Here is a 20,938-nt window from a genome sequence, read left to right on the forward strand (position 1 = left end):
AAAGGAAGCTGGCAGTGGGATACAAATGATCAGTCAAGCTGTTAAAATGATCAGTGGCTGCCTTTTATTTGCTTTGATTTGGCAATATGTGTGGAAACAGTTGGTGGCTACAGTATTGTTCCTGGAACATCACTGTCTTCCTCAGAACTGCCACCTGCTTGGCATGTGAAGGAAAAAACAAATATGTGATTCATTTACAGTTAGATTTGTTGGGGGGATAGTCCACCTTGTGGTGCTCCATTGTCTTTGGTAGCGCTTTATTTGCAGAGCACATATGTAATGTATACATAGGAGGTTACTTGCAAATGACAAGTTTGAGCACAATTATAGCATTAACAAAATTGCATGTTTCATGTTCCCAGTATGTAGCACACTAAATGTGTAGTTTTCCTTGAGCTGGGAAGCAAAAGGTGTCTTTGAGACAAGAGCTCCTCAGGTTTGGTGCACTAGAGGTCACATTGTTTCTGTATCTGTGTTTTTTTGTTTTGTTTTTTTCAGAGTGGTACCCGGAGAAGTGTTTAAGATGATTCAGCAATGGATTCTGTCCATGAATAATGAGATTGAGAAGAACATCATGCATCTTAACCAAGAAGTAAGTGCAAGCCTGAAACAGCTAGGGATGTGAGCACTGTATCTAGTATTCACTCTTTCCTTTAATTTTCCTCTGCTCAGAGCACAGTTGTGAGGATACCTCTTTTCTGCTTTGACATCTTCGAGTTGAGAATTGTGGCTTTCCTCTTCCAGCCAAGGGAGCATAAAAGGACCCCTCTAATAAACTTGGTGTGCTGCTGCTTATATACCTGGAAGGTCTTCTATTTAGTACATGAATATAAACTTTTTTTTTCAATCTTTACCAAGCATTTCCTCTGGAATATATTGCTATTTCCTGTTCAGAGAGCTGTTTTAGCTGCTAGATCTCTCTCTTCCCCTGCCCCCAGGATTGTAGAATGGAAGCTTTTACTGAGTATTTTTTTAAGTGTCCTATCAGTGAGGTGTGTGATTTTTTTGGGATGCAGCTGAATTTTGCATAATCAGCTTATGATCTTAAAGAAGAACTGGAAGAAGGTTGGATCCGTAGTAGGAAAAGATGTTTTGGCAGTGGGAAGGAAAATGGGAGAAAAATATGGTAAATGCRAATGTTTCTGTCTTTAGGTTAGATAACAAATGGAATTAGTTTGGACATTGAAGTGTGTGAAATGTTACTGACTTCCAAACCCTTGGTAAGACCAGTCATTTATGACTGATTTAGATTTGCTTTGTTTTGTGCAGGTGACTGAACTGCACAGAAACCTGACGCTGTGGCTGGTGAATTTGCTGAGATACATGGTCCCAGACCGTTCGTGCTGTGAGTGTCCCCAACGGAAGGATGATGCTATGGAAGAGGAGCTCAGATTTCTGAGTGCTCATAAGCTAGAGGAAGAAGCTGAAGAGCTGGTTGCCAAGAGCAGCAGAATCTCTAGTTATATAATCAGGTATTAATGGAGGTTTTTAATTTCATCAAAGGGGTTTTCTCTAGGGAAAAGGTGTGGTGTGGTGAGAGATTCATCATGGTAAAAGGTCCCATCAACTTCCAGGAAAGTGAGAGGGGTTGGATAAAAAAGGGGTTCCAAATTTGGTTTTCCTTAAATCCTCTCCCAGGTCCTAAATRTGCCTTCTTACTGGGAAAATGCCTAGAGGACTTGCTGCCTATGTCTGCCTAGCACTGTATTTCTGTCCTTAGAGACTGTGATGATGTTACAGACTCAGGGTTATGACTTCACTTGCAAAGACAAGAGGTAGCTGAGGTTGGGCACATCTAAAGGGAATGGCTGTCCCTTATTTATTCCTAGTTCTGATGTAAAACATGCTGGCATCTGTGATTGCAAGGGCTTTGCCCACACTGTGGAGGATGACCTCCCGAGGTCGTAAAGGCAGTGCAGGACCCCGGAGCACAGCCTCTACCTTATTTAGGAGCAGCGCTCACATGTCTTCCATGGGTTAGTAAAGCACAGGCRCAGACAGGCTGTCTGGGAGGTCACCATGTGAGCGGGGTGGGTGAGGACAGCTCTTCTTGAGACTTCTCTTGTGCCAAGGTCTGGAGGCAGCCCATGGGTCTTGTTGAGAGCCACAGGATCCTGACTGAAGAGAATAGAGCATTTGAGGGCATGGCTGCAGGGCTGATGGCATTCTGCATCTCTGCAGCTGCTGCCAGGAGATTGTCAGCACCATCCTTTGGAAGAAACACTCAGAGACGGATTTAGAAGATGATTTGGAGCTGCAGGAGCTGAATAAGATCAAGGTGATAGGTGCCTGCATTTCCAGCTGTCCAGGTCTGGGGTAGACCAGACTGCATTTGTGAAAGGTAGAGAAGGCATTTGTGAAAGGTAGAGAAAAATATATGTAACTGCTTCAAGAAGGAGGAAAACCCCTGCTGCTCCTATGCATTCCTCCAGTCCTCCAAGTTTCCTACTAACTCTGCAGCTCTGGAGAGCCCAGAATTTTGATGAACTTGGGTTGCATTTTGTTATATTTTCCTTTCCRTGTCAGGGTACATAATTAAAGACTCTTCTGTTAATTTATTATATGAATAGCAGTAGATTCAGCTCTGATTTAAAGCTTGTCAGAGCCATGTATGTCTAGACTCAAGTGGTACTTGAGAGTTCCTGGATGTGCTTAATGTAATATACCCTTAAACAGCCTTGTGCAGGCAGCTGGCCTGTCTGCCTGTTTCTTATTCTACATATTCTTGCATCTGTACGGTGTATAGAAAGATAACTTGCTGTTACTCAAAGTATATGTTAATGACAGCGTCTTGTTCTAGAGCACCTGGGGGATCATGGCAGCATATATCTTATCTTCCATCTTCCTTTTGTAATTGCTACCACAATCATCTCCAGTGCTTAGCTGAGCTTTGCCTATACTTTAGGAATGTGAGATGTAGACCCTTCCCAAAGCCCAAGGAGCTTGAGCACAGGACAGATACCTTATTTTCCTTAAAGCAATGTTGATTCCTTTGCAGAAATTAAATACTTTTCCACAATGATTCTGTTCTGTGTTAGCTTAGTGGGTGAAAAAATAATACTTGGGATTTACACTCATTTCTTCCCCCACAGGGTAGGGCAGTGGTCTGACTGAGATCATCCTCAGGGCTGGCCTGAGGAAGAGCTTGTTGAATGAATTAATTGGTGTGAGTGATTAGCTAGTGACAGATGCCATGTCTGAAAGCTTGGAGAAATGTGTCTTCCTCTGTAGGGTGAGGATGCAAGGGTCCAGGTTGGTCTTGAAGCAGATAAAGACAGAAGGATGAAGTTATTTAACCARACGAATGAATATGATCACAGATACTTTTCCTACTGAATTATCCTCCTTTTCTCTTATGTCTTCCCAGATTGAGTGCTGTAACTGGATTCAAGCATGTAGTCTCATCCTTTCGGAGATCAAGGGCACTCCAGTCTCCTTTCTGAGTTCAGAAGAACTGAAAAAACTCTTTGGGTCAGAGGTATGTAAGACTGCATTTGCTATTCTAGGTTGAACCGTTTTGAATGAAGACCTGTTTCAAAAATTTTTCTTAAAGAAGCAGCTACAGTTCAGTTTTGGGGGGGGAGGGGGAGGGGAGTGGGTAGCATGTGGAAGAGAAGGTGAAAGACTGGTTAGCTTTGCCTGGGTTATCTGGATGGACAAAGGGAGCCTGCTACTAACCAGAGYCTTATGGTGCCTTACAGGTGTTGCAACTGAAGCTTAACATTAAGGACACTGTCATTTCTTCATCTCAGGAAGGGTTTGAAGCTGAGGACATCAGCAGTGATAAGAAACCCATAATAGAGGAAGAAACATTAGAAGTAAGGAAAAAATTGCTATTATGCAGGTGACTGTAGTAGCTGCAGTAAGTTGCTTTCCATCAGGGCCTTTTTAGTTATTGCTCACTGTATGCTGCGTGAAGCAGGCCGCTACAGCCAGCCTGAGCCAGTGTTATTTCTCCTATTTCTTGTTCATTTTCTCCCTCAGCAGCAGCCAGGGGCTGGCACTGATTTCCTGACTGAAGGCAATGAAGCAACTGCAGATATGATCAGATATKTAGGACATGACTTCAACATCCACCTGAAGTCCCTGAAGTCAGACATCACTTCAGTCACGGGGGTAGGCACCTCTATCACACCAGTGGTTTTAGCCTGCGGGCAGAGAGCTGGAGCTGGAGTTTAGCTGCCTAGTCAGAGTCTTTCAGCAGACCCTGCTTAATGCTTGTGTCAGACCCTGCTGGGGCAGTGCAAGATGCTGGTGTATTTGATTCTTCTCTTAAAAAATATTCATTGGCACAGCTACCACTGCTTCAGTTGGTCTGCCTGACCCATGCATTACTGCCCTGTGCCATGGCCCCAGGGCTTCCATGGGACCAGTGGTGAGCAGAGTGTGTAGTTTGGGTCAGGACTATCAACAGAGATTGGGTGAGGGCCAGCAGCACTTCCAGGGATGGTGAAAGTGATACGGTGGCTGGGCATGTTGGAGGGGAGTTAAAGAGGGATCAGGGATTCAGGGAGGTCCCAGCGCAACAGGCAAGCAAGAAGTTCAGGTTGTTTTGGCCAGCTGTGCCTGCTCGATCTCTGTTTGCTCCATGTCTTTGGGATGGTATTCTTTGGAAGAGGAGGCCAGGCTAAAGACCGCTTTTAGTTAAGTTGGTCTCCAGTCAGAAGTCACAGGGCCTGCCTTTTGCAACTGCTCCTTAGCTGGTTAGTCATCCAGAGGAGGACCAAGGCCTACAGGAGTTGTGGATCTTTAGCTAACTGTCACCGGATGGTCCCGCTCCTCAAGCGTGCTGTATTGGCAGGGAGCTGAGCATGCACTACGCTTTATGCTCTACAGGTGGAAATCACAACCCTCCAAAGCTTAGAAGAGGAGCCTTTTAACAGTTAAATTTCCACAGAAATCCTGGTTGCCTGCTTCAGATGAAGCACACTAAGTATCTTGTGCCTTGTTGGCCCCTTTGAGGAGCTGCTTCCTTCTGTTCTCTGAACCTCTTTTATTTGGTTTCTTGACTCCTGATCAGGCTGCAGCCATCTCTGACTTCTAAAACCCAATGAATGCACTGGCAACCTAGAACTATTAGCCAGTGAGACATTCATGTCCGAAGCGGAAAAGCATATAAGTATTTTTAATGCCAAGATATGAGCAGATCCAAWCAAAATGAAGTCCTTGAACTAGCCCCTGTTTTTACATGCTATACTGACACTGAGCTTTTGTCTGTGTTGCAACTGTGCACCAGAACCAAACCAGGCACATGTTGCAGATGAAACACTCTGTTGTTGGTTTCATGTTCACTTATGGAAGGTTTTGCTCTTTCCAACCAGAGGGAGATGACTGCCACCAAATCGTCAACCTCCTTTTCTCAGAAAGAGTTTGAAACCTTGGCAATGGTGGAACATCTGCAAGCGCGGCTCCTGTGAGTACCAGTCCTGTACTGGAGGCATGAGCAGGGCAGGGTTTCATCCCAGGCAAGTGGCTCCTCTGGTCTCTGAGATTCTGCTTCATCCATCTCTGCTGGCTTCATTATGGTTTCCTTCTCTTCTCATTGTCTTGAGCCATTCATTGTGATTTATGTTAGCTGAAGATATGGCCTATTTTAGGACTGGAGTTGTCCCTTATCTGTGTGCAGAATATTTGCTCTATGGAGCAACAGAGATATTCAGGATGGTTTTGTGCAAGATGTCGTAATTGGTCAGGTCCTGTTAGCACTTGCAGGGTGCTCTGTGATTGCAGCTGAGTGCTTCCCGGGCTTGTCAGTGCCCGGCAGCTGGGTAGGCATATGTGTGATGTTGTGCCTAAGCATGGGGAACACGGTGAAGAGGCACCCAAGTGGCTCCACGCAGAATCATACCACGGTTTGTCCTGAGCCTAGTATAATGACTTCTTCCATGCCTACGCAGGCTCGGGCACATCTGCATTACACTCCCTCGTGCTGTCTGCTTTATCTGTGAGTTTGCATTGTCCAGGTTATCCCTGCCCCGTTAGCCTGCCTAATAGATTTGACTGTACTCTGTATTTATCCTTGTACAGTGAAGATCAATACCTTGCCCTTTGCTAGCAAACACTGAATTTTAAAATGAATTGAATTTGCAGGAATTACATAGCTGTGCCATGAAGTCTCCRTTTGCTATAGACCTTTTAATACCATTCTCTAGAACCTTAAATGTTTTTTATAGAGTCAGTCAGTTCTACGAAAGTTTTCTAAATCTTTCTTTTGGGTATCCTGCCAGCAGCTGCTTAGATTCAAGTTTCAGCATTATCTTGGCTTCTGCATTTCAGAGAAACAGAGATCCGTGCTCAGAATGCAGAGGAGAGATCAGAAGGTCTTGAAGAGAAGCTGGAAGAAGCTCTGGAGAGAATCCAGGAGTTGGAGGAAGAGCTGGAGAAAGAGCACAAATCTGTCCCAGAAGCAACATCTAAACAAGGGCAAGGTCAGGAGAATCAATGGTTTGAACCCTCTCCTGGACTCAGAGAAGCAAACTTTCAGCCACTTCATTCATCTCCCATTTAGTGCAGGATCATCCCCTCCTAGGCACATTCTAGGGTTTTGCGGTCAGATGCCAAACAAGGAGGCTTCTACCATTCCCCTGGGAGATGATTTTAGACCGGAGCAGCAGGAACTGCTGGACTCGGCCTGCTTCTGAGAGAAAGTTATTTTATTTGGTACTGATGCAAGCTATTTCTAGGACAGCACTGTAACTGGCTTTATCTTCCTTGTAAATAAGCGTTCCCTGTTGCAGTCAAGATGATCTGTTTAGGAACACTGATTCCTGGGTAGAAAAGAAATTATTTTTCAGGTCTTCACTCTCAAAGGCCACAGACTTTCATGTAGGTAGCTTTGGAACCTGTTGTCGGAGTTGTGCCAGCTCCCATATGCTGTCACCAGTAGCAGGGGTACTCCTTTGCACTGCAGAGGAAGGTGTAAAGAGGCAGCAGGAGCCAGTGGAGCTCTGAGAAAGTTTCCTCTGTTTGCTATACTGAACTTGGGTACAGCACAGTCCTGGTTCACACAGGCAGTGTATCCTATCTCTGACATAAAAGCAGGGCGGGGAGGCCAATTTGTTTGTTAATAATGTAATACCTTGGGCATATTTTTACTCTGTGGTATTTTTAATGGCTTCATTTTGTGTTTTTTTTTTTTCTTTCAGAAAAAGTTTTTCAAGAAAGAGTGTCAGAAKCCCTGGCCCACTCAACTTTGCCCAAAGCTTCTACCTCTGGCCGATCCAAGAAACCCCGCAAAACTAAACATTAAAGAGTAGCAATGCCCAAGGAAAGTTTTAGTGCCCATTTATAGTAGAATCTCACCCCTGACCCACTGCCTTTACCTCCTCCTCCGCTACCGCAGTATCTCTGTGCCTGTGTCTTACACATACAGTAGATTCAGCACTCCCTAGAATTGCTGATCTCACTGTAAATGTGCAAACAGAACCGCGACAGYAAATGTTCCTCCTGCTCAGTCCACTCTGCCGCTTCTGTACTTCTCTCTACTTATCCTCTACTTCCCCCATACCTCTAAATGACTTTGCAGCTTGTCTTCCTGTAATACTATTGCTACCTCTACTTTCTCCTACCCACACCTCTCCTGCCTGTGCTGCCAGTCACCTGCCTTGCCTGGTGCTTGGCTCCTGTTTGTATTCACTATTCTTCTCCTGTTGCTCCATTTCATTCTGCCTCACTCCATTTTGTATCATGCAAGTAAGTCATTTGCACCTCTTTCCTCTCATACTGAGGTGGTTTTTCTTAGTGCCAATGGGGCCTGGTTGTAAGTCACTCAAGTTGCACCCTCTTGACCAAATTCAGAATCCTGGCTAGATTTCTGATCACTCTAATCCTTTAATTTTCTTTCCCATTTTTGTTTTTAACTTAAAAGTTGTTTTCTCATGTGTATTTGAGAGGAGGTACCTCCTTCATTCTCTGGGCTTTCAGATGGTTCAGTTATCTGCTGATTGGTTAGGAAGAAATTGTACAGATTGTACAGATTCTTCCTTAGTTGAATCTTCTTTTGAAGGTTTTGTCCTTCTTTCAGAAGGCATGAAGCAGCCTGAAGCCATGCATGATCCTGAAGGCCTTTCTCAGTTTGCTGCCACAGGAGAGCAGCCAAAGTCACAAGATCAGACCTCAGATGATTTCACTTCACCCCCTCAGTGCATTGAGATGGAATCAATCTCACTCTGATTTGTGAGTTTGGGGTTTGAGCCTCCTGGCTCCCCATCTGCAGCAGTCTTGTAGCCTGGACAGGCCAAACCACGTGGCAAGGCAGCTGCCCTGGGCTTCTGCCTCCCCTGGGTCCAGGCCCTGAGGCAGTCAGTGGTGTTATAATGTGCTTGAAGCTCAGCAGCAGCTGCCTGAATTTGGCATGGTTCTTCTCAGTCTGACCCAGTCCCAGCACGGAAGAGCAGGCAGTGAAACTGTCACAAATCGCATCTGCTTCAGGCAGCCACTGCCAACTCCCTGGGAGTAAATTCTATTTTGGAAACATTGTATGCCAGTAATCCTGAAGTACATTCTTAAACTATGTTTTCCTGCTGCAAGGTTTTTGAAAGTAATATCTCCTAAAGGTAAAATGACAAGTTTCTATCAGCAATGTATACTGAGATCTTACTTGGAACTAGGTGCGTTCTTTGGAAATGATGATGCTCTTAGCTATCATTTGCCTTTTTTATAACTGGATATTGCAGAAAAGTTTTAATGCCTGACTCAGTAATTATGCCTGACTTCTGCAGATATGACTGTAAACAGGGTAATGTGTGTGCATGTAGTACCATGTATCTCTGAGAGTCTTATTTGTTGTTCAGGCTAAGATTTGTTCCTTTCATGCTTTATCCTGTTCCTTGATTTGCCAAGGAACCCTGGTCTGGATGGATCATTTTACATGGAGTTAGAAATTTAGCTAGAGAAGTGCTCAGAAAGGATCATCTGTAGTTCATGCTGTGCAGTATTTACACACTTTTGTTCTAGGCTGGGAAACAGGCACCTATGCAAGCAGCATGAGAAATAACCAGAATTGGCCTTAGAGCAGTAACTACACAGCTCAGGTTCATCAGTGGAAGACTATAGAGCTGTTACGCTCCCCAGAGCCAGTTTCCCATGACTGGATTACTGCTGAGATCTATTATGGACTCGGGAGCTGAAGCCGTATTCGTCCCTCAGTCCTTGCGTGAGAAGTTACAGTGGGAGAGTGAGCTGGATGTGAAGTGCTCTCAGGAAGTTACACCCAGAGCTCAGATGYTTGTGTGGTCATTTATAATTTCACAGGTGGAAATTTTCCACTTTACAGCCACTTGTAAGGGGGGCTGGTTTGCTGAGTGTCCTTGCTGTAAGAAAGCTGGCAAATACTTGTGGAGAGTGTTATGGGAACACTGTGTATTGGGAAGGGGACTCAAGGGAGCTGAAGGGCCTGATTAAATACAGAGTACCTGGTATTAGCAGAAGTGGGCTGCTTGTGCTTCACAGTATTAAACCAGTATCTGCAGTCCCTCCTTGTGACCCAATTGCATTTAAAGGAATTGGTACCAATGGCATGGGCCTTGCTCATGAAGTGTTACTAGCAGCCAAAGAGGGACTGAAAAAACTAGTGAGAATACAAGAATGACCAACTGGCCGGGATGCCCTTGCTAGGGACTGTCATGGAGGCAAACTACCTTATGGGCAGTTAGAGAAGAGCCCCGAAGTGCTCTCTAGCTCAGCCTCTACCAGCCCCTGCTTGCCTCCAGCACCCAAACACTTGGCCTGGGAATGGCTGTGCAGGGGGGGCCTGCTTCAAAGCAYGGGGAGATATTGCAGGTCATGCAAAAGGACAGGAGCAGAGCGGGTAGCCACCCAAGGACACCAAAATGAAAGAAACTGAGTATTGGGGTTTCTTTTGTGCCCCATATCTTTGCCAAGGGAAAGGAAGGAAAGATTTTATAAGATCCAGAGAAAGTCCTCAAAACTCCTATAAGAGCTTTGAGGACTTTCTCTGGTTCTGCCCTGTCTATAGGGATGTTCAAGATGGTTGCAGTCTGCAAAAGAATTACTGTTCTCAAGGCAGATAACTAGCTTTTCCAGTGTGGTGCTGGATTCCTCCTTGTCAGCTCAGTGGGATCATCTCTCTTTTTAGACACACAGTACTCCTGGAGGCAGCCACCTGCAAGCTCAGATCTTGTCCTGGCTCACCACCCAGCGGAAGCAAGCAGCAGCACAGCCTGCCTTCCCTCTGCACAGCTTGTGTRCCTTGCTAGCAAGTGCCAAGCCATAAAATGCTGCCCTTTCCTCATTTTCCTTCTTCTTCCTTTCCTCCTAGTTTAGTACTAGAGGTTAAACATCTTGGTTGTGTGTGTGTATGTATGTGTGCATGGGTGGTGACTGAACTCCTGCATCCAGGACTGCCTCCAGAGCCCCCTGTGCAAGCAGTGAAGCTGCAAGGGAACCAGGCCCACAGTGCCCACCAACCTGCCTGCAGGCTGAGCCTGCTCCTCTTGCCCTCCCCAGGAGCAGCTCCAGTTTGTCAGGCTCCCACCCCAGCCTGTCTCACTCTTCTCACCTCTAATCAACCATTCATGCTGAGAGAAAAGGCACTCAAGCAAGGATCCCTTCCATACCACCTGAGCAGTTGCATTTTCCCAGGGCACCACCCATGGAGCCTGGCTGTGAAGAGGAGCATGCTCCTGCCCAAGCAGTCCAGCCAGTCGTGCCTTGGCATTGTTTTACCACCTGCTGTTCTTTAGAAAATAGCCACTTACAGCCAAGGGTGCAGAAGGAAAACCCAAAGAGTCCGAGCACAAGGGTAGAACCCCAGGAAACCAATGCCTCCRATAAGATGTCCACCCCTGTGGGGCAGCCTGTGCCTGCCTCCTTGATCCCAGTGTCAGGCTTTCTGCACCTTAATTCCTGCAGCTCATGTTGGGAGGGGAGTTTGGGGATTCAGGGCTTTTAAACAGATAGAGGCTAGTCTGTCTTTCCTGCTGATGTGATGAGGAAGGATGGATCAGACCACCAGGGTCACATCTCTGACACCGCAGAGCCCGTCTGGCAAGGTGAAAGGAGAAAGGAAGGGAAGACCCCCCTCCTCCCTTGACGCCCTGCTCACACACGCACCCTTGCTCCTTGTGCTCCATGTTTTTTCCTTTCTAAAGCAAGCAGAAACTTCTTGCATGTACAATCCACTTTATGTTACAGGCCTGGGCTACCTTTCCTCCCACCTCTGGCCCACACGCTGCTGGTGGGCTGTAGACCAGCCTTCTTGCTCCTCTCTGGGCAGGACTGACTGGGGCACTGTGGCAATCATTTCTGGGACAGCTCTTACAGCATGGGTGAGTCCTTCTTGTCTTTCAGGCTTTCTGGGAGGCTTGTGTTGTCCGTGAGGAGGCTGCTTACTCCTGGGGGACTGCGGGTGGCTGAAGAGACCAGGTTCATAGTATCCAAAGGCAAGGGCAAGATGAAGGCAGCGGGTTTCTCTGCAGCAAAAGAGTGCAGCGCATGGAGGTAACGGAGCTGAGCAGCAGCAGGGGCACTGGACAGGATCTCAGCTGCCATCCGCAGGGACTCAGAAGCAGCCTTTTCCCCCTCAGCAGCAATCACCTACCAAGAAGGGGAACAAAGGGTATCCGTGAGGCTAGGAAGTAAGGAGACTACAGAGAGATTATCACTGTGATCTCCCCAGGGCCAGTGCAAATGCAGCTTCCCTGCTCTCTGAAGATCACAGCACATACTAGATATACGGATGTCCCAAAAGTTTGGGAACTCACATCCAGCTTGTTTTTACTGAAGCCACGGGCAGTTTAGGAACTATTAGGCCCATCAGGGCTCACAGTTGGACAGACTCGTGCTGCAAAAGCACAGGAAAAGGCAGCCTCCCTAGGCTGGGCTGTGGGAGGGATGCTGAAAATGGGTTTTATCCAGGCTGTTGAGAAGCTCAGCAAGTTGAGGAGGTACAGTGAGGAGAGCCCTGCTCCAGCCTCCTGGCAAAGCACTGAGGAAGAAAGAGTTCCCCACAAGTGTTGTGGGCTGGAGATAACCCCAGACTTCTTGTGCGTGTTTCTGTCCTACCCATAGGCCGGATGCCAGATTTGGGCTTTCCAGGCAGACTCTGCTGGGCTGGACCAGCCTCTTATTGCAGCTCCCCTTGGGCAGGAATGAAAGGAGACAGGTATGCCCAGAGCTATGCCCTAATTTGGCATATTCCAGGGACCTCAGCTGGAGGTGGGACGGGAAAGAGGGACACTTTGCAAGGAGATGGGAGGTCTTCAGCACTAGCATACCCGCACTTTGGCCTGCCTCTGAGCCTCTGCTTCCACGGCCAGGGACTGCTGGACTTCAGCAGGCAGCTGTACGTTGTTGCTGTGTGAGTAAGAGACAAGAATTAGCTGGGCCCCATGCTCCCCTGGCAGCACTGGACAGTTGATCTGACTGCCTAGTCAGACTGCTTGGAACTGGCTCATCACTCAGTCTCTGTAAAGCTGTTGGCTAATGTCCTTTGCTCTGAACTCCCTGGGTGTTGCTTTTCTTGCTTTAGCCTTCTACTTCCATTCCCATCCTTCTATTCCAGCACACTTTTCTAATGAAACCAGGTGTTCACGACCACTAGATAGCAGAGACCTCTCCTATTTGTATCTTTGAGGCTTGATGCCTATGCTCACCCTTTATAAGACATCAGAGAATCCACTGGGAGACCACTCTCAAGACACAGCTACAGGAATTTCCTTCTGTTCATACAGTTGCTTAGTCATTGCTTAGACCCAGATTCACTTGGCTCCCTCTTCTGTGGCCCTCCGTGTGATGAGCATGGCCCACCCTTCTACATGGGCTTCTGAGCGATGAGCCCATCCCAACCAGTGCTGAGACCCCAGGGCCTTTGATCCAGACTAGGAAACAGAGGTTTTGGTGTCTGCTGTGACTCCCGGGCCACCAGAAGTGGGTGCAACTCTGCCAGGAACAGTAGTAAAATGGCGATGAGATCCCAGCTAAGGATCCTGCCCTGGCTGTCAGTACAGGAGCAAGTGGTATCTTTGCATGTGAAAGTTTTACTGTAAGCAAAGGCTGAAAGGGGCAGGGAAAAGCCTGTCAGGAGAGGGCCAGAGGAAAAGCAGGGAGAGGAGCAGACAGCAAGGACCATGGCAAGGTAGGTACTTGCAAAGAGCCAGGGAGGTCTCCTCTACTGGCACTTCCTACCTACATTTCTGTTCTCTCCACCTTGATTCCCCAGCAGCCTGTCACGGCATCCAAGGCCACCTGCAAAGAGGAGGATTTTCTGAGCATAGGGAGAACACCAGCCCTTGCGCAGGCCCCTCACAGGGAGTCAGAGAGTGCAGGGACATTAATTCAAGGCAGTTAACAGCAGGACTTTAGGGCAGCTTTGTTAGTTTGTGTGTGCTATTGTATGAGGCCCCTCAGAACTAAAATTATTTCTCTCGCTTCACTTTTGATTCATGTTTCTCCCATAGGTTTTACACAATTTAACCTGTCCATATTGGCTTGAGTGTGGAGCCAATTCAGTTCCCTAGGAAACTGAGTTCCTGCCTGGCCTCGTATGTGTAGGTGTTATGGCACCACAGAACTGCTGTTGGAGATCCTGTATGCACAGGGTTTATGGCAACTTGGACAGGCTGCAGAAGAAATTTCCTGAGAGACTCTCCTCTCTGGGGTAACCACTGAAGCTGGGCTATTGCAAAGCACTGATGAAGCTGGTTTAAGATGTTCCTTCATCCCCTTCACACCATACCATTTACTACTCCCTGCCTTTGGTGGCCACACTGTAGATTCTTCCCCTAAAGTGATCTGAGTTTAAAATACACATCCCATTTTTCTGTGAAGGGCCATGTGCTGTTATTGCACTCTTTACAAACCAGTGTATGTGATTCTGGGGGGCTGATCACCCTCCAAGCCTCTCTGTGGAGCCTCAATTCACCCCTCACTCTGCCCGCTCTCTCCCTGTGGAAGCACCTTTATCTCCTGACTGATACTCTTCCTCTCCAATAGGAGTTCGGAGAAAGCTCGGTGTGCTAGGAGGCGCTTCGTGGTAGTCTGCACCAGCAGCTGGATGGCACTGGAGATGCTGGTCAGGGTGGTGAGGAGAAGAGAGGCATTCTCCAGCCGGTAGTAGCAGACAGCATCTATCTCCAAGGTAACCATGTCTTTAGTCACCACCTAAGCAGAAGACATTAGGGGAGATGGAACTGGTTCTGACAACTCTAAGGTGGCCCAAAGAAGCAGGTGATTCTGAGAATGAGGAAGACTGGCTGGATGGTTAAGGCTTTTGTATTCCCGGCTCCCTGAGGAGCTGGTTCTYAGCTCTGCCACTGACTGACCTTGGGCAAACTAATTAACCTCTGGGTCTCAGTTCCCTGAGCAGCATCTTTGTGTCTGTCTCCTCAGTTTGGCTGCTGAGCTGTGGGACCCTGTGCAGGTCACCATCCTAGGCCATGTTTCTCTTCCCATTGCTGTCTGGTCCATTCCTGTTTTGAGCACACAGGCTGTGTCCTGCAGTTTGGGCACAGAGCCTTGTTCAGTGTTGCYGAGTACAGTCTCCAGAAGGATCTGCTGTATGCTGCAGAGGCGAGCCTGGATATGCTACCAGATTAAGACAGTGCTGCTGGCGATGCAGCAGCACAGGTAACAGGTCCCAAAAGAAGAGGGGATATTACATGCTTGTCCTGTGTAACCGTGGCTAGGGAGGCTACAGATTCCTGGGTTAGCAGGGAGGGTTCAGCCCTTCCTCCTTCCCAGGCTTGTACAGGAGCAGCAGCTCCCCCATTGAGGGACATCCTTGTAAGATCTTACAGTCTGTGCTCCTGACCTCTCTGCACGGATTCTTCAGTGGTGGGTAAAAAGCTGGTCCTGTATCTGTAGCCCAACCRCCTCCCTTTTGCTGTATGGTATCATTAAAGCATTTCAAATTGAACAGGACTAAAACCAGTGGTTTTACAATAAAAGAAAAACACTATGGTTGGTATATTTTTGCCTTCCATTTTTTGAGGCATTAGGGTTACTCTGAGATGTTATTTTCAAACTTTCCTATGCAACCATGAAGGCTAGAAATGTAAGACTAGGGAGATAGGGACTTCTCATACATTCACAGGAATCCTGGAGCTGGGGCTTTGCCAAGAAGGCCTGGTTTTCGGTGAGACCCTGAGAACGGGCAGTGCTGCACAGTATCTTATGGCCAGTAGACTGGTGCTTTGTGACTTGGAACGAGAATCACTCTCTTAATTATATACTGCTTTCTTAACATCAGGGCCAAATCAGGGCTGACCTCAAGCATGACATGACCAGTCACAGGGAGGTGTAATGCTAAAGAGACCCAAGAGTGAACATACGGTGTGGGGAGCCATACCTGGTGGAAAGGGATCTCTAGGGTTTTGAGGCGGAGGTCCACCTTGTGATATGTGTCCAGACAGGGAAGGAAGAAGAAAAGGCCTGTGGGGGGAAAGAAAGAGACAGCTGGTGATCATCAGAACCACAGAAATTTCCTCCCCTGCTCTGGGGACCAGGAGAGGGGTTGGCATGAACTAGAAAGGAATAGCAATATATCAGCTGAAAATCTGAGGCTACTTCAGTATGGGAAAGAACATCAGAAGGTGATGGACCTATCATCTCCTGTCTGGCTGGGCCTGTTGGAGAGGTAAAAAGGTACTAGTATGTGAGCTTTGGGAGAGCATGGAGAAGAGGAGGGGCATAGATGGGGGAGCTGAAGGAACATCTTACCAGGCCCTCTGGCTCTGCCAGGAAGAAGATGCCCAAGTCGGAAAACAATGGCTCTCTCATACTCCCGCACTACCTGCAGAGGGAAAAAAAGAGACTAGGCTGGAGGGAAAGGCTAGGGCCAAAGGAAAGGGGCCTCACTCAGCTGCGTGCTGGAGAACCTCGGTTCTGGGAAAGCCCTACAAAGGGAGGATTTCAGCAGATGTGAACTATTGGAGTCACCTGTCACTACGAGTCCCTTTACCCAAGCAGAGAACCTAGTCTAGAATTGCTAGCTGGCCTGTGTGTGAGAGGCGCAGGAACAGCAGCCCTGTGACGGCCTGAGGCTGGGTGAGAGAAGCCCATGTTGGTGCTGCCCAGGTTTTCCCAGGATGAGGCCAGCACTCTGCTTCCTTATAGTTTGGCCAAACTTGAACACCCTAAGCTTAAATTTTCCGTGTTGGTTATTTGTCTCCAAAGAAACTACACGGGTGTGTCTGCGTGTGTGTTCACATACATGTGTAACATCTGAGCCACAGTAGTGATACTCCTGTTGAGAACAAGATGCACGTTGAACTTCCTGAGGAATCGGAACTGAAATGTGCCTACTCTGAGCCATGTTATAAACCTCTGGGAGAACAGGAGATAGGGGAAAAATCAACTATGAACTGGCAGATTGATGTCTTAGACCAAATTTCCTACATTTACAGATCTCTTTTTACCTTAAAATGRTTTAAAAACTGCGCGCTGAAAAATCTATTTATTCTGTTGCTGTAATGYAGCCATCTCCTGGCTGGGTAGGCTGAAGGTTATGTTTAAAAGTGAACAGAAATGTTACACCCATAATTTATTTTAAAAAGGAGGAACCTAAGCCCCTTCTGCCAATGTGGCAGCAGGAGTATTATACAGGCAATGGCTGGACCCCTGTGCAGCCCTGCTGCTGCAGCAATATATGATAAAGGATAAGGCAAAATTAATGATGAGTTGATGAAGCCCAAATAAGAAGGGCATAGACCAACAAAGCTTTATGATGGTGTCCCACACATGCTGAATCAGTGGGTTACATCCACCTCAGACACCAAATACTAAACATGGAGAGGCCCCATGACTATTCTCACCTTCATGCAGAACCAGACAGAAATGGGGAAGGTCATTATGATGAACAGGAAAGACAAGATGGTCAGAAGCCATTCGCAGATGCCTAGACCTGGAGACTTTACACCTAGGGAGAAATCCAACATGACTGTGTTAGGAGGGGTCTGCTCCCAAGGAACTGACRTGCTGAAACTTGCCTGCATAAATTTGCCTCTGTATTTTCCTTTCCCTAGACCTGGTGCATGTGTGAACCATTGGCTCTCTCTGGAGCTATGTTAAAGAATAGCCCTTGCCCCACATGCCTAGGCATTGCCAGGACAGACTGATATATTTTGCCTCTACTTTGCTGGCAAAAATTGAGCTTGGGTCTCCATGCTTCTATATAATGCCTTTAATAGAGCCTTTTGTTTGAAGACCTGAGGCTGCTAAATAGTATCAAAAGGCTTGGAAGGGGCAGCCTGTTGGCTGGGTTGGGGTCCCAGAAGCTTATCTGAAAGATAAGCCAGTGACAAAGAGAAAGATCATAAATAAGAGGTGGTTTTCAACACACTCAGCCTGAAGCACCCTTCTCTATCACGGTACCTCAGGATCTTTTGGAGTAGGATTTTAGTCACCTTCCAGCTCCCTAAYGCAGCGGGCCCAAGCCAGTACTGCCACTGAAATCTCTCTGTGTGCTACAGCAGTCACACCTCCAAGGTGCTGCAGGGTGACTGGGGTGGTCAGCCCCAGATGAATGTTACCTTCTTCCTCTCCCCAAAGTGAGTGTGGGCTGTGTTGCTCTGGCTGCCCTTTGTGATGCTCCTGCCTGAGGGAAAATCTGCAGGGATGGCATGAAAATAGATAGATTACTTCTGGAGGTAGCTAGACCCAGAGGCRGACCATGTTTTCCAGCAGTGAAGTTAGCAACCCTCCCATTTTGGATCACTTTTAGCCCTTCCATTCCTGCCCCTTTGCCTTTGGGAGCTCTCTGCAGAGCCACCAGTATCTGAGTGGGGTTTCAGATCCTAAGATCCTGCACCATCAGTAATAGCTCCACAGMGCTGCTCAGTGGCTGGCATTCCTGTTATTGAGGCAAAAAGAGACAACCATGAAAAATTGGCTACCAGGGAGACAGGAGCAAGCTCGAACCCTCATGTGTCTCTAGGGCAGCAGAGTGGTTGATGTGGGAGAGGGAAAGTGATGCTGGCTCCTGTAACACACATCTGCCAAGCCTGTGGTGATTTAGGGGCCAAGGAGGCCCAGCCACCTGCCAAAGGACTTGTGACAAGACCAAGTCAACAGACAGCAAGGTGGAGCCCTGTCCCCCAGAACTGGCCTTTACGCTGTGCTAATAGACTGGCTTGGCCAAAGCCATGGCCAAAGCCATGAAACTGATCTCAGGTAATGTTAGTTTTAAATGGAGGTAGCTTCTGCCTGGCCTGGAGGCTTCCCCTTTCAGATGTCTCTCAGATAAGAGGGTGACCCTGCCTGTCTCAGCCTCAGTTCCTCCTGCCAGGACTGCAAAGATGCTGCCTCAACCTTTAACTTTCCAGCAATGCTCCATCCTATTGCAGCAGGCCAGAAGTCTGGCTAACACATGGCCTGGATGAGAGCTGCTCTCGAGGGTTATCAGGAAGGGGAGCTCTGAGTGTAAGCCTCAAGTGCTTCCCTGTGGYGCAGTTCTTAGGGCTGTGGAGTAGCATGAAGGTTAACTTCTTCCACCTAAGGAAAGGCAAGCAGGAAGGAGATGAGAGCAGACCACAGATGGAGCTGGAGAGCAGTGAGCTGAAGCATAAAGGATGCTGGAGATCTTACTGCTTGTTGTAAAGTTTGTTGCTTTGCTAGAGAGCACTGATCCGCCCATACTGGTTGCAGAAGCCAGCTGGGAGGGTTGGAGTCTCCCAAGAAAAACTACATGTCTGTGCAAGGTGGGTGCGAAGGCACTCACCGTGCAGAGAGCAGAGCCATACTGTGACACACGCACGGTCTAAGAGCCCATAGCTTTTCTGCCCCCTCCCTTCTATGAACCATACCTTCCTCCTGCCGCTCGCTGTCCAGCAATGCCAGCGCCTCCATTTCTTCATCAGGTATCACATCATCCACGTCCACCACTGTGGATGTGTGCACCCTACCATCTGTCCCTGCGGTGCTCTTGATCTCCTTTGCTTTCTCCTGCTTTACGTCTCCCCTTCCCTTGCTGGCTTCTCTGCTGCTCTCCATCTTCTCTCGTTTGCTCTGCGTAGCTGGGGACTCTCTGTTTCTCCTGTGAGACTCCCTGGAGGAGCTCCGAGACCTCTTATCCATCTTCATCTGATTCTCTGAGCTGAGGAGCATGCAGCTGCCTGTGGCAGTAGGATGAATTTGTGCTTGAATTTATTGCTGCAGGCAGGAAAACTGGGCAGGGGAGGAGAGAAAGGGAGGTGTCAGATGTGGGAGGCCTGTTCCAAATCTATCAAAGGCTTGTCAGACGTAGCGGACAGTGACGCGAGCAAGCTGCTTCCCAGCTGCTCTGCTCTCATCGCACACCGCTGGGGTGATGGGAAGGAAGATTAGACCTGAACAGAGTGGGCTCCGGGTGGATGTTCTTGGTGTATCTGTCTGGCTTTGGAAAAAAAATACAACCAAAAGCACTCAGATGATTTTTAGTAGATGGTTTCTGCAAAGCTGTTGACAAGCAACTTGAAAATAACTGTCGGGCAGTTGGCTCAGAAGACCTCAAAGGGTGAGAATGACCCAGCACAGTTAACATCAGGGTGAAAAACCTTTGCTAGCGAGACCGATTGCTAACTCGGCAAAGTTTGGAGAGGGCATTGCCAAAAGCGGTGGGTGAGCAGCACCTCACGCTGCCCCTGCTGCCTACAGACCCTTTGGCTGGCACAGCAGAGGGATATCGGCAGCAAACTCCACAGCAGGAGAGGGGCAGTGCAAACACAGGTACCGGTTGCTGCTCAGGACAGTCCTTGCACGTTGCTGCTGCGTCGACCTCTGTGAGGGCTCCAGAAAGAGCTGTGTTTTCAGCTCTTTCAGGAAAAGGCTGCCGTACTGCACAGGCTGTGGTGACACCTGTGGAAACATGGGTCCTGTCTTCTCTGGGGAGAGGGGAGGTAACAGGCATTTTGGCTTCAGGGAGGCTGCAGCTGAGGGGGAGGTCTCGGTGCAAGGCAGACGCCAAGGTGTAGGAGCAGGACGTGGCTCAAACGCAGGAGCGGTGACGTCCCTTTTAATTAGCTGAGCTCAGGGCTTCCCAGAGCAGCCCAGCCTCTAGCGGGGAGACCGGCGGCGTGGAGGAGCGGGAGAGGGGAGATGCCGGCCTTGTTTTCTCTTGGATTCCTGTTTTATTGGAGACCTTTGGCCTGCCCCAAGTCAGGATGTTACACGCGGGGCGGGCAGGAGCGCCGGTTCCCTGCTTTCTCCGCTCCTTCGTGCTATGCGCCTTGTTAGCGGGTTGCCAGGGAAGCGACGAATGAATAGGGCTGGTGGAAGAGGAGAAAAGCTGTGGGGAAACAGGGCGTAATTAATGAATTCATACAGTGCCTGCATTTGCTTTAGGCGTTTCAGAGACCTTTGGTGTGTGTGCCTTTTTCACTTTGTGTGTAGCACTGGGCCAGCGTGGGACAAGAAGACACAGTTTCTGTCCACTGGAAGCACGGGTGGGATTTTAAGCAGTAATAAACAATTTCCCAGGTTCGATTTCGGCCGGGCAGCATTGGCTCTGGCTGTATTTCTTGTCAAAAGCACTATGGGGTATTTAATAGCTGTGAACTTGCAACTGTCTGGTTTTGTCCAATGTTTCATTCAGCCTGTGGCTCCTGACTCCTCCATTCCTGTGGGAAATCCCGCGTCCGTCACCTCAGGGCAGCGGAGGCGCCCCAGGAGGGCTTGCTGGCCCCCTGCGGGTGGATTCGCCATCACGGCCGCCCCGAATCCGCCCCTTCAGGCCTTGTTGTCATCCCGAAACTAACCAAGTGGCTGAGCAGGTGGCTCAAATAATTGTAAACCCACATGAAACAGCTGTTGTAATTCAGTTTATTGCACTTATTCTCTCTTCAGCCTAGGGAAAGTAACCAAGTGACATGTCTGCTGTGGATTTTTCCCCTCGGATGGGATAAAAAATACAAGCGTGTTCGCGATAACGTCGAGGTTTGGGTTCCYCTCGCTTTGTCTTGAAGGGGTCGCAGACTGGGGGCCGGGGCCGGGGCCGGGGCAGCGG

General features: G+C 48.3%; 3 protein-coding genes across 3 annotated transcripts in view; 2 read left to right on the forward strand and 1 right to left on the reverse strand.

The window, feature by feature from the left end:
- Window positions 1–7,261, forward strand: part of AXDND1 (axonemal dynein light chain domain containing 1) — a 19,332-nt gene extending 12,071 nt beyond the window's left edge. Inside the window, 9 exon segments of the mRNA XM_026084747.1 lie at window positions 499–592; window positions 1,270–1,472; window positions 2,182–2,278; window positions 3,368–3,478; window positions 3,702–3,866; window positions 3,988–4,116; window positions 5,322–5,413; window positions 6,277–6,428; window positions 7,146–7,261. Coding sequence (XP_025940532.1) covers window positions 499–592; window positions 1,270–1,472; window positions 2,182–2,278; window positions 3,368–3,478; window positions 3,702–3,866; window positions 3,988–4,116; window positions 5,322–5,413; window positions 6,277–6,428; window positions 7,146–7,249 — 1,147 coding nt within the window. The 3' untranslated portion in view covers window positions 7,250–7,261.
- A 3,997-nt stretch (window positions 7,262–11,258) lies between these two features.
- Window positions 11,259–20,938, forward strand: part of TDRD5 (tudor domain containing 5) — a 32,492-nt gene continuing 22,812 nt past the window's right edge. Inside the window, exons 1-2 of the mRNA XM_026084788.1 lie at window positions 11,259–11,288; window positions 20,779–20,868. The gene's annotated coding sequence lies outside the window, so the exon portion shown is untranslated. The remainder of the gene's footprint in view (window positions 11,289–20,778; window positions 20,869–20,938) is intronic.
- Window positions 11,272–19,062, reverse strand: NPHS2 (NPHS2, podocin). Its single transcript, XM_026084789.1, has 8 exons — window positions 18,762–19,062; window positions 16,773–16,876; window positions 15,679–15,751; window positions 15,308–15,390; window positions 13,918–14,121; window positions 13,151–13,206; window positions 12,237–12,315; window positions 11,272–11,556 (listed from the first exon to the last, which is right to left on the reverse strand). Exons 1-8 carry the CDS (start codon window positions 19,060–19,062, stop codon window positions 11,278–11,280), a joined length of 1,179 nt encoding a protein of 392 aa, XP_025940574.1. The 3' UTR covers window positions 11,272–11,277.

This window comes from Apteryx rowi, unplaced genomic scaffold (genome assembly GCF_003343035.1).
Source record: "Apteryx rowi isolate R43461 unplaced genomic scaffold, aptRow1 scaffold_65, whole genome shotgun sequence".
NCBI classification, from domain to species: domain Eukaryota; kingdom Metazoa; phylum Chordata; class Aves; order Apterygiformes; family Apterygidae; genus Apteryx; species Apteryx rowi.